Below are 16,232 nucleotides of genomic sequence, written 5' to 3' on the forward strand. Positions count from 1 at the left end.
GAGGTTCAAGGATGAACTCAGTGCTTCCTGGTGCTTAGGTGATATTTATCACTGAAAATATTAGAAATCTTTTTAGGTGGCAAAGGAAAAAATATTTAAAACCTAACAGTTCTATATTTATTTTAAATCGTCTATGTATCAATTTTTAACTAATATTTAATAGATGTACACAGCAAGTAAAACTCATAATTTAGATGTTTTACATAGGTCTTGAGTAGGCTAAAGCAGTAAAGTGACTTTAGGGGTAAGTTCTAAAAGGGATAAGAATACAGATAACCTGTTGCTATGGTAAAAACGTCAAAGTGGCTCTCAAATAACTGAAGTTGGGAAACATCTTCAACTTCAAGGTCAGCAGACTTCTTAAATTATGAGTAAAATGTCGTGAATATGTGATTCTGTTCACCTTTTCCGGATCCACAGCTATCAAAGGGTTTTTGAAGAGGCTATGATCCCCAAAAGGTTAAGAACTGCTGACTCCAAAAGTTTGAGCTAATTAATAATAAAAAAAAAAAGGTCTAATGTTACTCCTCACAGGGTAGCCAAAATAATTCAACGTCCCTGCAGACTGGCTACTGAACCTCCTGCGTGAAAGTACCTCTTCTTCTCCCACGGCCGTGAAGACACGCATGGTTGTCGCGGAGAGGACCAGGGTGCCTGTGGGGGTGGAGTCGACCACCCCTGCCGCCCGAGGCCGACAAAGCTTTGGTGCGCGACGGAGCGCCACCGGCTTTGGAGGCAGGCGGCTTCTGGGGGTGCACGTGTGTCAGCAGAGAGCCGGCGGGAACCGACACAGAGAATCCCCCCTGTGTTGGCAGGAGCAACTTCAGGAAGCCCTGGCGGACTCAGCAAAGGCTCGGCTGTGCTCCAGGAGTGGCTGACAGGTGACTTGCTCAGCAGAGAGTCTTACTTAGGATGCGCTACCAGATGCGCTACGTTCCATTCAGACTAATAGAATGCTTAGTGATTCCTAACCTTCTTTTTTGCAAAAAGACTTTTTTCTTTACAAACATTCCAAAATATGAAGTATCAAGGACAAAATGGCTGCGTGCTTCGGGGGGGGGGGGTATAAAAGAACAGCCTCCCACAGAAAGACGCCGGGTTAGAGTTGGAAGTAGCAGGTGCACCTTCCCTTTCAGAGGCGCGTCCTGCGGAGAGGGGCCGGCGGCACGTGGGGCCGAAGCAGAACGGACTTGCAGGTGGGGCTGTACTCCTTTCCCTAGGGGACAGGTGGCACTCGAATCTACAGAGGCAGGAAGACACGCTCACCGAGAGCAATACCAAGTCTTCCAAGGGGTCGGAGGTGGCGTGCTTGGAATATTCTGCATTTGGGAGTGAGTGTAATTTTGTAGGTGGGTTATGTTCTATTCAGAAGACACTCTGGGAAGCTAGTCAAGAGTTTGGGGGTGGGAACTGGGTGAGTATCTACTCAGGTCTCACAAAGGAGCTAATGTATTATTAAAACTAATGGGCCCCTACAAGGGAACTTAATGGATATTAAGTTTGCTTAAATGAATTACATATTAACAAAGTCAAAAGAAATCTACTATCTGCCAATTTAGATAATATCTGATCATTTATGTTTTCCCATTATAGGGACATTACACCACAATAGTTTCAGTGATATGAAAATTATAAGCATGATGCCCATAATGAAGCTACATAATGAAGGAGATGAAATGAATTAACAAGAAAAACCTGCATTATGTAATGTTAAATTGAGCCAAGCTCACAGAGTAGGAAAAGCTTGGAACGGGATGATGGTCTCTTAGAAGGAACTTTTGCAACGCTGCCGATCCCTTGCTTTGCTCAACTTAAACACGATGAATACTGTAGCAGGATGAATGGTGGCCCCCAAAAGATGTGCCCACCTCCTAACCCTGGAACCCGTGACTGTGGCCTTATTTGGAAAAGGGGTCTTTGTAGTTGTAACTGCGTTAAGGATCTTAAAATAAGAACGTTTTGGATTTATCTGGGTGGGCCCTAAATCCAATGACAAGTGTCTATATAGGAGACAAACAGGAAGGAGAAGGCCGTGTCCAGATGGAGACAGATTAGAGCGATGAGGCCACAGTCCGAGGATGCCGGGGCCACTAGAAACCAGAGCAGGCGAGGAAGGCTCCTCCCGCCGAGCCTTCAGAGGGAGTCGGCCCTGCAGACACCTGGACACCTTGTGTTGCCCAGACTGTGAGACAATGCATTTCTGCTAATTTACTTTTTCTGTATTGATTTTAGAGAGAGAGGAAAGGAGAGGTAGAGAGAGAGACAGAAATATCGATGAGAGAGGACATCGATTGGCCACCTCCTGCATGCCCCCACTGGGGATTTGGCCCATAACCTGGGCATGTGCCCTGAGCAGGAATCGAACCAGTGACCTCTGGGTGCAGGGTCGACGCTCAACCACTGAGCCACACCAGCCAGGCCATTTCTGCTACTTTAAGCCACAGGTTTGTGGTAATATTTCAGCAGCCCTAAAACACAAGAATTCAGAGGGCAATGCTTTCCTTTGTTAGACACCCGCCCCTGCTATCCGACCAGACGTGTGTGCCTTTTCTCTGTGCACACTCAAGTGTCCCCGGGACTCATCAGAGGCCAAGTTACAGGCACCTCTTGATGGAAAGTGAGAAGGAGCTGCTCAGACACAAGCTTGGTGCAAGGACGGTTTTGTGCCGAAAAGAGAGATCTTTTCCACAAGCAGGAGCGCCCAGAAGGGGGGATGAAGGGCGCAGTGAGGAGGTGCCCTCACTCACCACAATATGGCTTTTACGGGTGAAGCCCGTGGGACTCTGCGCTGGCCCCGAGTCCCCCTTTAAACCACCGGTATGCGAGCTGAAAGTGGAAAACAGCATGTGACTTAAAACAAGCTGCTGATATAGGATGCAAACAAAATCTCTTCTAGAGAAACTCAGTACTCATGATGGAGTTAATAAAGGGGGGTTGGGGATTGCACTCGATTTTGAAGTTGACACAGAAATGATTATCGTCAATATTCACAAAATTTAACTAGCTCATGTGCTAGAGCAGATTGGAATCATTTTAAAGCTTTAAATCTAGGTTAAATCTAGTATTTTCAAAATCCTCATTGGCACTCAGTAATATGGCAGCGTTTCAGTAAAGTAATCCTTTGCTTATTTTTCTACCAAGACAACAAGATAAAAATTCTATATATACTATCTAAAAACATATGTATTCAATAAATGGCTTCTGAATGTTTTAAGCAACTGTTACGCTGTGCCCTCAGAGTAGAATACGTGGGTACTGCTATGGTTTGAATGTTTGTGTCCCCCAAAATCCACATGTTGAAACCCCAATGCCCTGTGTACTAGTATGAGAAGGTGGAGCTTTGGGGAGGCGCCTAGGTCATGAGGGTGGAGCCCCATGAGGGTATGTGTGCCGGAGAGAAGAGGTTCCGTGGAGAGCATCAGCCCCTTGGCCACGTGGGGACACGAGGAGGAGCGGCTGCGCACCGGGGAGAGGGCTCTCACTCCGCCACCGGGCTGGCGCGCTGACCGGGGACTTCCCAGCCTCCGGGACGTGAGGGACACATTCCTGCTGTTGATCAGCTCCCAGCTGCCCAGCCTGTGCTTTTGTTACAGCAGCCAGAATGGCCTAAGACAGCTACTCACACTGTACTTCCAGGTACCGCTGGGTCTGCAAGTTTCCGGTGACGGCGGGGTGCTCCACCTGACAGATCACTGGGACCCCATCGTCCTCCTTGTGCACCTTCAGCATCAGCTGACTCGTCACTGTGTACATGTCTGACCACTCTTCCACCTCCGATTTGCCTGGGGAGACAAAGTATACCACACAAGCGGGAGGTCAGTGCCCTTCCATCACCCAGTTTTATGCCCTCCCCCGCCCCCTGCCCCAACATCGTGACGCTGACTACGATGATGGATGTCACCTGGGGGAAGGATACTATGTGGGTAGATGACTGAGAAAATGACAATTTCCTACATGTCCACCTTGCAGGGTGGAATTTAAGATATATTTCAACCGTACGTAATATATACCACTTTTATCTAATTATAGTCCATATGTTCTGCTATCTTCAAACCTCCCACAAAAGGCAGCTGAAAGTTGAACCTTTCTGACAGCCGACTGCTCAAGGCGTTCAGGGAAAGGAGACCGGAGCTTTCCACCCGCGATCATGATCGTGATCAGCTGAACTGAACTGTCTCCGAGGCTGTCATTTGGTTTAGAAATTCCAGGACCTCAGCCAAAGCCCCTCAGTAACTTAATCAGAAGAGAGATAACCACCCCCTACTCCACCTGCACTAGCATCAATTAAGCAAGAAAGTAACAAAGTGGATTTGCCTACTTGAAATTGTAATTGGAATGTTTACTCTGAAACTTTCGGAAGACCACAAAGAATGCGGTGGGTGCAGCAAAGTGAGCTGCGGGCTTCTGGTCGGAGGGAGACACGTCCAAGCGCACCCAGAAAAGGAGGGGGCGGCTCCCGGACCCACGGATAGGCCCTCCCTGGGACAAGACGCACCATTAAGTTTCTTTTAATGTTTTGTGCTTATCAGTGCACTTAATGGCTCTATTCACTCAGACAGAGAAGACGAGAGGAAATGAGAAACTTTCTCCTTCAAAGCTACACCCAGGAAACAGGAGATTAAACCAGAGCAAGCTTTTTGAAATTTAAGCTGTTATCTGTTTCTAGATACAGAATATTATATCCTCTTGCTAGGCCTGACTTTGCTTCCTGATAGCCTTCATTTATTTAAGCAGCACATACACACAGGGCATTTACTCGGGCCGAGAGGAGCTACAGGTGTTACAAACATTCACTGGCTCCGTCGTTGTGAGAGCCACGTGCTGCGTCAGTGCCCCCACACCAGGGAGACCGAGGCACACAGCGAGCATGTGTCAGAGGGGCAGAGCAGTCGCCTGAGTCCTTCGTGTTGGCTGCTATCTGCAAGGCGACCTCCGGAGAAGGAGGGAACCGAATGCTGACCGTGAGGACTTAGATCACCTGGAGAAAGGCTGATGGGGCAGGGCTGTAGCTCAGGCAATGCAGCGGGTGAGGGGCAGATGCCCGGGGATCCAGGAATCGAGCCTGGAGCGGCCTTGCCCTGGGGACGCAGCGGGAGCACGTCTCAGGGGCTGCCCGTGGGGCCGCCACCTCAGAAACGGCGCAAAAGCACAAGCTGGGCAAGGGGGCCGTCGAATCGCAGGTCTCACGGGACAGGTGGTGTCTGCACATTCACAGTGAGGATGAGACCGGCAGTCCGCGCCGCATGCACGGTGGCAGGGCAGCACGCCGCCAGTGCGGGGGACCTCAGGACGATGGAGTCACCTTGGTGAAGACTGTGATGCATTTTTTAAATGGAACAGGAGAATTTGGGGTTCTGACCCATGCTGAGTCGTAGGGTAAAAACAATGAGAACCGCGGGAACAATACGGACAGCCAGAGCTCAGGGGAAACTCTAACAGGAGGTCCAGTTCAGGTGACTCGTGCCACCAACACCCTCCAACCACAGCACGAGGCCGTGAACTGTACCACGAGGTTCTGCTTTGGCCTCCGACGTGTTTAGTAAGTGATGACACCCACATCTACAGGAAAGTTTCTGTTTCGGGGCCCGGGTCGCATGTGTCTTTCATTCCCACCAAGGCACGCCTGCGGGGACCGGTGCGGACCCCCCAGCACAGGCAGCCGGCCCCACCTTTGAGCTCCTTGCTGCCTTTGAACCACCGGATGGTCGTGGCTGGCTTGCTGGCCATGGCGGTGCAGTTCACTTCGATCTCCTCGCCCTCCACGGCCGTGTCTTTCTGGATATCGATCATCAGGTTGCGAGGGGGGACTGCAAATTAAACACGCGTGGTTTGAAACACAGACCGACTTCTACACGTATTTTTTTCTTCTTTAGAAACTAGCACCATTGGTATCAAAATAAGAGGCAAATTCTGGACATTCCTGATGGCAATTTAAAAGCAACAGCCACCAGAGAGGGAGAAGAGAAATTCAAAGTCATCGTGAAATCAAGAATTATGCACAATCACTCAGTTCAGAATTTCTGTCCGAAAGTGTCTTACAAATGACCAGTCTCCCACTCATAAGTTACCAGTGACCAAGTTATAACAATATAAGCATTAGATTAGTTAAGTATCAGTCATTACAAAATTGAGCAGAAGTAGATATGAAGGTCAGAGGAGTACACACAATTCAAGTTATCATCCTTACCTGAAGTCTCTGAAAGAAATATTTCTCCTTGAACTCAACCTTTGGATTTTAATCTTCATATGAAAGTTTCTACAGTCCACCAGCAAAGATCAGAAACATGGAGCCCCTTAAAGAATCACTCACCACAAACATACACAGAGCAACGTGCCTCAGAACCAGCTCCACTAATTAAAATCTCTCACAGGGGCCCAGAATATAACCATGACCTCCCAGGGACACACCGTAATCAAATCCTCCCGCTATGAAGAAAATAGGGAATGCCAGTGAATTTGCAGTAACTCTCAATATTCTGAAAGCAAATGCTCCAGATTGAGGAAATCAAAGGTTAAAAGGACAGTTAACTGGCTGCAAGTAGTTTTGTGTGTCAGAATGAAAACCACCCTTCTCTAAGTAGGTTAAACATATATGTAATAAAATAATAAAATAAAATATTTTGGGGCTAAACTTCTGTATATCAAACCAAGAGTATGTCGGATGATAATGACAGTGAAGAAAGCATGTTATCTGTGATGCAACTGAGTTACAAGTGGAACTTCATATAAGGTGCGAACTTCTTGACATAAAAGTCAGTCAGAACACGGAACTCAACAGAGGGAGTCCAAGAGACGCGCCCTGAGCACCAGGACTAAGCAAAGACGGTTCCGGGACTTGCGATTAATACGTTTCTCAACTCGGAAGAGAAACAAGAAATGGAACATGTATAAACATGCCACCCTGATGATCCAGTTGAATAAGACATCTGATACTGCTTCAAAAAATCAGGGATGAAAGCACGTACTTGGGGTGTCTAACTGCTCCAGCCCACTGTGAAAATCCTGCCCCAGGAAGACGTTCACGCCGAGTCAGAGCGGTGAGAGTAGCCGCCGAGACGCCCGAGAGGGAAGTTCGGTGGCATCACGAGGGTGTGCTGAGGGCCCCCTGGAGAAGCAGGCCTCTGGGACCCGTGAGAGAGAGCACAGCGGCTTAATCGGGGGCGCTGCTAGAGGGACGCGGCTGGAAACGGGTAGTCGGACCTGAGAAAGAGCCTCCCTCCCCTACACCTGAAGGGCCAGTAAGCGGAAGAGTCTGCTGTCCAGCTGGGAGGGGCCATCGGGAGGCAGGTGCAGGCGGACGGGACAGCTGTGGCGGCTGCTTCTCAACGCGGTGCATCCTTGCTGGACGACAGTCGGCGAGGCTGCAGACTGTCACCGCACGTCGCCGGGTGGTAGGGTACGGAGAGACTACCAGTGTAGGACCAACAACTACTACTGGACTCTGAGTGCAGTATAATAGGGATATTGAAAAGGTCGTCTAAGTCTAATGATAATGAGATCTTGGTGGACTAGGGGGAACAGAATAAAAGATGGAAAGGCTCTGCCACACTGTTCAGTTGTCTGGGCATCGCGGTGCACCCCGAGGCTGCTGGTTTGGTTCCTGGGGTGGGTGGGGCAGCAATCCAGGCTGCGCTCTCTCACTGATGTTTCTCTCGCTCGCTCACTCTCAAATCAATTTTAAAAATCTTAAAAAAAAAAAAGATGATAAAAATGAAACAACTAAAGAGGTAAAAATACACAACAGAATGTCTTCCCTACAAATGCAGAAATGAAAGTCAAACAATATCTAGGCAAAAATAAAAACAAAGCAATAAAAATAATTTCTGACGTGGACATAAGCAACGATTCCCGGTGGAAGACGTCGTTGAGAAGTGTAACTGGTGGGACACCGGCCAGGTGAGGGAACCTCAAGCCGGGTCCAGGACAGTGGAGGCGGCGGGGTCCCTCAGGACATGACAAAGGGCAAACAGCCGAAGCGCCTCTAACGCATGAAGCTCGCGCCCCTGGAAAACACTCCAGAACGGAGCAGGCAGGGTCCGGCCCGCAGGCGCAGCTCTGGGGGAATGCACTGCGGCTGTCACTGCGCTGTGACCTCGGGATCTTCTCGATGGGAACAGATCCTGGGGGCAGTTCCAGCGTGGAGCTCCGGCGTGTCTCCACGGCACGGAGTCTCGAACACAGTCTTTGTCAGATACTGTTTTCTGTGTGCTGCTGGGTATTTTTCCTTCATTCTCTCCTTTTTTCATGCTGAGCGTGAAGACACTAGCATTTCTCATCACCCCACGAGCTATTCACCTGCAGTGGATGTCGTCGTGACGGAAGTGTTTATTCTCTACACGAGATGACAATGGTCATAAAGATGGTGCGTGCTCTCTCCCCACTATCGCTACTCTGCTGGCCCAGAGTACGGAACTGGAAAGGCGTGGACAGAAGTCGGGCCGGAGGAAAGCTGACCGTCTCAGACTCGGGGGGTGACCGAGAGACCGGCAGCAAACAGGTCCCTACCTGGATCACCTGCTATTTAGTATTTTCCGGGTTAACCCTCCTTTTTGGCAGCAGAGTTCAGTTGACTCTTGAACATCACAAGTTTGAATTGTGTGGGTCCACTTACTGCAGTTTTTTTTCAATAGATACTGCAAATATATTTTCTCTAGCTCACTTTATTGTAAGAACACAGTATATATAATACATATAACATAAAATATGTGTTAATGAACTGTTTGTGTTATCGGTCAACAGTAGGCTATTAGCAGTTAAGTCTGGGGTAATCAAACGTTATACTGTATATGTTTTTTTGACCGTGCGGGGGTTGGTGCCCCTAAGCCCGTGTCTTTCAAGGGTCCATCATACTCTACAGTTTCTTAACCCTTCATGGTGATTCCCGTAACAGTGCTAATTCCTGGAATTATCTTCCTGAACAGCCGAGGTCATCTTAGAATTTGTGGCATAGGTGAGCATGTGGGAAACTTCAAAAGTGCGGGCAATTACGACCAACGTAGAAAAAGAAAGGACTTATTTCTTGTGCAGAAGAGCATCCTGGGAAGTAGTTAAACATTTTTTTTCCAAGTCCATAAATAGTTTTCTCAAAACTGTGACCAGTATTTCTGATGTTTACTAAGATGATAAGAAGAAACAGTCAAGTCCAGTAGGAGTTGTTTGGTTTCCAAATATAAAATAAAATTTGACAGTATGAGTCCCAATGACTTAAATTGATATCAGGTATAAAAAGTTGATTTCTCTCATTTTTGTTGTTGTTACTCCTCACCCGAGGATATGCTTATTGACGAGAGAAAGGAACATGGACCGGGCACCTTCCAAAGTGCCCTGACCAGGACTCAATCTGTAACCTTTGGTGTCTAGGACAATGCTCCAGCTTGCTGGCCAGGGCTCAGTTTTTTATTTTTATTTTTTAAGAGCATAAAAGCTTTGGAAAATGCAAATGAATGAAGTGATTTAGGTATATCTTTCTAAAAAAAAAGGGGGATGAACAAGAAAATCTTGAAGTTTACTTTGGTCTAATTAATTCTACCTTATTTTCCCTATAACTACACGACACTTAGCCTAATACAGAAGAGGTTAGTAAGGAATAAAAATCTATTTGTAGAAAATAAATGAAAACTGCCACGAACCAGAGAATACACTTATACATGGCCCACTACAGCCACGTTTAGCGTAAACCGCCTGTGGCCGTTACTGAGAATAAGCAAAGACTTATCCAAGGAAGTGCGTTTGATGGAAACCGGGGTACAAACCCCGTGGAAGGAAATACTAGAAAACAGCAACGAAATGTCAAGGTTCTCCTTAGCTCACCTCCAATCGAGAAGAGAGCCAGATAGCAACATTCTGCCCACAATGTTAAAAACACCGGCAGCATTAAAGCTGATTAGTAAGTGGAATCTCACTCTAAGACCCTTTAAAATGATCAGTTTCTCCTATTCCTGAATCTGAAGAGTGAACACTCATCTTGGAAGGACAGGGGTGCAATAACATCAGCTACTATTCTCAGTAACTGGAGCAATCTCAGAGTGTGTGTTTTCTCCCGCATCTCCGACGGGCAGCCGTGCCGAGTCCCGCACCGCGGACGGGAGAAACGCGTGCACAGGACCACAGCAGAGTTTCAGTTTCACGTCGGTAAGAACACAAACATCATAGCAACTAACACATACCCATCTCTACGTCTTACAGTCGTGCTGCATTTTTAGCTGATGCTTCAAACAACGAAACGACACATGCTACAATGAGCATCTTCAGCCTATCGAGAAGCAGGACAGCTGTGTAGGTACATACAGAGTCCTTCCCAGAGAACTGTGGATAGACACGAAGATGCAATGTATCATTCTTCTTTCATTACAGTATCTGAAAATTCTAAACCTTAGGAGAAAGGCTTGAATAGATGCATATCCATAGAAATTGTCCGATTTTGGAATATGCAAGACTCAAACACTGATGACAATAATTTTACTCCATCAAGAAATCCTACATTAGATGCAAAAGAAAGAATATTAAATAAATGCATAACACCTGCACAAAGAGTAAGTATCTAGTATTACTTTCAAGTACATTTAAATTAATGCTTCTATACAATATAGGCAAGAACTGATCACTTCTAGAACAATCAGACCTCCCAAAGCACGGCAGGTGTGATGCCCCTCAGAGTCTGGGCTGGCACGCTGACGCCCAAGCACAGTGGGTCTGAGGACACGAGGAGCCGACACTGGGAACCGCGGGCAGTAACCGCTGGCCAATAGCCAGATACATTCCTGAAAACAAAAGGCATGTGCCTTCAGGGGAAAAAAATTGAAACAGCAGGTTTCAGGATTTCATTGAAAGTAACCTCGATGAGAAGACGAAAAGGTTATGAGACAGAGACTAAGGTCTGTTTCAAAGTCTATGACGGTTGATTCTCACTGCGCTTTGGAACTAGGCAGATGACTGATCTGTCATCACCATTTCTTTCTCTGAAATAAAGATATCCATACTTAAAGGTATATGTAACAAAACATTCTGGAAGTTCAAAATCCCTTAAGTATATTCAACTTCATGGCTGTCACTTGTGTGGAAAAGCCATCAACGATGGTAGGTCAACAGGTGGGTGGTGAAGCTGACGTCTATGCAGCTAATGATTTACCCCAATAAGCAGTGTTTTCCAACACTCCTGTACAAGTCGATGGGCAGAAAAACTCAAATGCATGCTTATGATTTTGGTACGTTTTCAAAATACCGCAACAGTCATCCCAGCAAAACCTTCCATGCTTCCTCTCCATGCAGGTCTAGCTGGGTCAAAGCCATAGTTAGATGAACAGGAACACCTGAAAGGTGTTCCTCACTGAACACAGACCGCAGCAGAACAGTACGGACACACTGTACTCGGAACGTGACTTTCTCAAATCCATATTCTTCCTATCAAGAACACGTATGTTCGCGTTAGGGACATGTTTTAGTTTAATGAATAGAACATACATTCTCCCTTTTACAGCTGTGTTTAAATAAAGCAATGAGGCAGTAGCTCAATATGTACATCCATAAATACATATACGGCCGCACACCCCAAGCAAAACCGTCCTTCATATTTATCTTTCCTCTTTAATCTTCATATCATTACTCCGAAAAGCTCCAGTCTGCCGCCTCAAACAGACTTTGATTCATCATCTTCCCGAAGGTGCAAATCAGAGATCTTGCCTCACGCTACGGCGCGTGTCCTTGAAAACTCCGTTTCAAAGGCCGATCAGCTGGCGTTATGCACTAGGGTACAAGTTCGTCCGAAAGGGCGGACTCAGAACACCTCAACACAGTGATATTTGCTGACTACCTCAAGACACACACATGGAAACCTGGCTGCTGGGATTTTGCTGAGAGTCACAATCTGGTGATCGTAAATGAAGACGCTCAACTCTCTAGAGGTGTCCCAGCAGCCTGTCAACAGCCTTTGCTTAGCATCAGCCCTAGAAGCTCTTAATTATTCTTTTATGTCCAATGGTTGCAATTTTGTGGCAAAATATGTGTTCATGAGATGTGATTTCCACAGCAAAATCTAGAGTCTAAGCAATAAACAAAGCAACAAGTAAAGCTAAAGAAAAGGGGAACGACAATACGACAGGAAGTGAAACTCAGGAGGGAAAACTCTTAGGCAGACTTGCTCATGGCGGACAGTGCGGTAGCCTGTCTCCTCTCCTGCACGGGAGAAAAACTTCCAGGAGTTACAAGCAATTGCATTTCACATGGTGAGTGATTCATTTGAGGTTCCGAATTCTCCTGATCTTTGCTTCTGGAGCTCGAGGGTTGAAACCCAAGAGCAGGTGGGATCTAAAGGCTGCTGACGCCGGTCCTTCGAGTGTTTGGTAATACAGGCTATTTAGGAAATTCAGCAAGATGGGCAGCAAGTTTTCCTACAGCAAGTCTGAACAGCTCAAGTCACCAGTAACCGCTTCCCTGCCGCCGGAAGCCACCTGGTTAAGAGCCACCCCGCTCCCCAGGACAAGCCGCGCGTCTCTTACCCAGGACTGTGATTGTGGTGTAGCTCTCCTGTGGGGGGTCGGTGTAGAGCTGGCAAAAGTATCTTCCTTCATCAGAAATTGAGACATTTGTCAACGACACCTTGAGTTCACTGCTGGAAAAATTCAGCAGCTGAAACCTGCTGTCCTTCAAAGCTGTGAAACAGAGCACAGGGTCTGTGACTAAGACGAGGGACAGCCACTTCCCTTGCCCAGGTGAGGGAGGTGCCAGGTGACTAGAACAGTGCCTCCTGGCACCTGCTGGCTAAGTACCCTTTGTACTTCCTGAGTTACTATTTTGGGCTCTGTACTAACCACATGTAGACAAATACCCCTGTCCAAAGGAGACATCCACACGGGTGCACGTGTGAGTGCACACACACACACACTCTCCATCCCTCGGCCCCCATTCCCACGCTGTCAGTGTTCAGCCCTTACTCCCAAATGGTGTGGGATGTTCTCAGAAACGAGGAAAATGAAGAGAGAAGGAGAGACGGGCCCTTGGACATGGGAAATTCAGGGAACGGGACTGACAGAGTTCCTAATTGTCTAAAAGTCTGAGGCCTTAAAAACACAGTGGGCCCTGGCCGGTTTGGCTCAGCGGTTAGAGTGTCAGCCCGCGGACCAAAGAGAGAGACCCGGGTTCTATTCCCACTAAGGGCATGTACCTCGGTTGCAGTTTGTCCCCGGCCCCGGTTGGGGTCGTGTGGGTGGCAGCCACTCGATGTGTCCCTTTCACATCGATGTTTCTCTCTCTCTCTTCCCCCTTCTCTCCCTCCCGCTCTATATGAAGACAAATGCAAAAATGTCCTCAGGTGAGGATAAAAAAAACACAAAACACACACACACAGTGGTTCCAAAGTATGAGAGAAAACTGAAAATTCATTAATAATTTCAAGTCAAAATGAAAATCGTAAAACACTTAATAAAAAATACTCCAGTTGAAGGTGAATGTATCTTTGGGGCTGGTTTTATTTAATATGCTCTGAGGGGGAACTGCAGAAAGGACGGAGCGAGGGCCCCGGAGGCCTCCCCCGCCCGCGGCTCCCCGACAGTGCCGCTGGCCCAGGAGGCAGGAACCACAGTCCCCGTAAGGACAGCGTATGTGACTCAGTTATATCAGAGATTCGCCTTTAAAGTCCTTAAATTAATTTTGGCAAAAGCTCGATTAGTACAGAATGACAAAAATTTTCTCTAAGAACGAGAAACTGGCTTCTCTCCTTTTACTCCCCCTTTTCCTCTTGAACATTCTTTAGATGCATCAACTTTCCGCAGGGCATGGGGATCCTGAGCTGGGACTGGAACCGGAAGGCGGAGCGGACATGCTCAGCACCTGGCTAGGCACCAACACTCTCAGAGATTTCAAAACACCCGACTCTTGTTCTTGACCCTGACACCCATCTGAACCACCACTGTGATACACAATTAAGTCTCAGGTGGTCAGCTTGCTGACGTCACACAGGGAAAGACTGGCACCTGGACAGCTCCAGGTGCTGGAGGCGCAGTGCTGACAGGTCTGGGTTGTCCTTATAGGTACAGACTGCCCTGCAAAGTCCATCTCCAAACCAAAAAGATCGCCCCCCAGAAATCCCTCTCCCTGGCCCTCCCCGATGGGAGTTGTTCGTGTCTGCGGAGTGTCTGGGACTTGATTACAATTCCCCTTGAATTACAACAATTCCCATTGCAAAGTAAGACTGCCTCACTGCCTCACTTTTTAAAAGGGACCATTCAAGGTTTCATTAAGTGGAAAGATTATGATTGCCTGTCTCTTCTCCCCTCCGAAGAACTGACTAAACCTTAAGCATCTAACATTAAGTGTAAAAAAGGGGGCTTGGCAATCTCTTTATCGAGACGACAGGGAGAAAGAGAGCTGCCATCTGATACTGTAAAGGTGGAACTTACGCCTGAAGTCCCTGAAATAAATGGTCTGCCTGTTGGGGTTCAGCAGCTGGATCACAGAGTCGTCACTCTTATTGACTTGGCAGCTGATGGTAGCGACTTCTCCCTCGATGACCGTCACGTCTTTTGTAAACAGATTCTGTCCATCACCTTTAAAAAAGGAGACAGAAGGTCAGAAAAAAATGTCCATCAATTAAAGTTTGTTCACGAGATCAATGCAAAGGAGAAACAGGAAGCAGATTAGAAACTGGAAACCAGCAGCAATGTTCTGTAAGGCCGCACCATGAGTCTGTTAGTCCAGGGTAAGTCCAGGGACGAGGTGCAGCCCAGCCTGGAGGTGACAAGCTCTCAGAAGCTGAGATGCCGACACTGCTGAGCCCAGTATTCTGCCCGCGCTGAGCAGTGTGTGGGGAGGTGTATGGAGCTGCAGCCGCCATGGACGGCGTGGGGCGCCACGCGGACTCGGTCTCAGCTCACATGCCCTCGAGCCGAGCGCACAGCAAACTCAAGGCAATAGCTAACAGCAGCAGGTAGGACAGACCCGTAAACATCTTGTCTACTTAGTGGATGTCGCCACTCCCAGTGCACAGTGGTCCCCTCATTCACAGGGGATGTGTTCCAAGACCCACACTGGACGTCGGAAATAGCATATAATACTAAATCTTAAGGATACACCGTTTTTTCCTATCTACCTATGATAAAGTTTAATTCAGAAATTAAACAATATGAGATTAACAAAAACACAATGAAACAATGATAACAATATACAGTTGGCTCTTGAACATGGGAGCCAGGGGCACCAACCACCCATATAGTCGAAAATCTGTGTGTACCACTTGACTCCCCCAAACTTAACCACTCAAGCCTACTGCTGACCAGAACAGTCCCGTGAACATTTTGGTAACACGTACTGTGTATGTTCTATGTAGTTATATACCAATATGTATGCTATGTACTGTGTTCTTACAATAAAGTAAACTAGAGAAAAGAAAATGCTATTCGGAAAATCATAAGGAAGAGAAAATACATTTACAGTATTGCGCATATTTGTTGAAAAACATTCACATCTAAGTGGGTCTCCACAGTTCACACCCACATTGTTTAAGGGTCATTATACTGTAATGAAAGTTATGGGAATGAGGTCGCTCTCTCTCACTGTCTCTCTGTCTCTCTGATCAATTTTACATTTTCAGTCCAAACCTCATCCCAAATCTGTGTGCCCATCCCTCACGGCAGTCAGTGGCCTGTGCCACTCATGGAAAGTGAAACCACGGATAAGGGGTGTCTACTATACAGGCACTTCAGTTATTTATAGTGTGGGAATGAGGACTGACCCAACTCTAACTCTTTGGAATCTCAATAAAATCCTGGGAAGGATTACAGTCAGCTCCTTACAGATCAGCTCTCAGAAACTCACACCTTGATTCACCCAGAGTCCCAGGCAGTGCTGAACCACGTCCTTTAGAAAAACTCTTTCAGCACAAAGTCGGGCTTTCCGACCCACTGATGTCAGGCTTATCTCCAGATCTGCTTTGGTTTGTTGCTTCTGACCTTGGTGATAGTGGCCAGGGCCCCTCGTAAGTGTCCTAAATGCTCCGCAGCACACGCAGGAGGAGAGAAGAGTTCGAGTCAAAAGCAAAAGATGAAGCAGTTGTCAAATGTCCCAGTCTGCACCTGGCGTAGCAGGGGACAGCGAAGAATGTGACATTGTTCTAGCCTCTGAAAAGCTGCAAGGTGGATGAAAACAGCTACCGAATCCCTGCATACAGAACAAGCCATGCAGTGCAGGGTAAGGGATGGTCAGGAAGAGGGGGAGAGAGATTGCTTTCGACCTATGTGCTC

General features: G+C 47.3%; 1 protein-coding gene across 6 annotated transcripts in view; it reads right to left on the reverse strand.

Moving 5' to 3' along the window:
• Nucleotides 1-16,232, reverse strand: part of CADM1 (cell adhesion molecule 1) — a 358,010-nt gene that overhangs the window by 53,327 nt on the left and 288,451 nt on the right. For all 6 annotated transcript variants that reach the window (XM_036259079.1, XM_036259078.1, XM_036259076.1 and 3 more), the window contains exons 2-5: nucleotides 14,394-14,540; nucleotides 12,495-12,647; nucleotides 5,670-5,807; nucleotides 3,624-3,782 (exon numbers count right to left, since the gene is read on the reverse strand). In XM_036259079.1, coding sequence (XP_036114972.1) covers nucleotides 3,624-3,782; nucleotides 5,670-5,807; nucleotides 12,495-12,647; nucleotides 14,394-14,540 — 597 coding nt within the window. The remainder of the gene's footprint in view (nucleotides 1-3,623; nucleotides 3,783-5,669; nucleotides 5,808-12,494; nucleotides 12,648-14,393; nucleotides 14,541-16,232) is intronic.

This window comes from Molossus molossus, unplaced genomic scaffold (genome assembly GCF_014108415.1).
Source record: "Molossus molossus isolate mMolMol1 unplaced genomic scaffold, mMolMol1.p scaffold_m16_p_13, whole genome shotgun sequence".
In the NCBI taxonomy this organism is placed as follows: domain Eukaryota; kingdom Metazoa; phylum Chordata; class Mammalia; order Chiroptera; family Molossidae; genus Molossus; species Molossus molossus.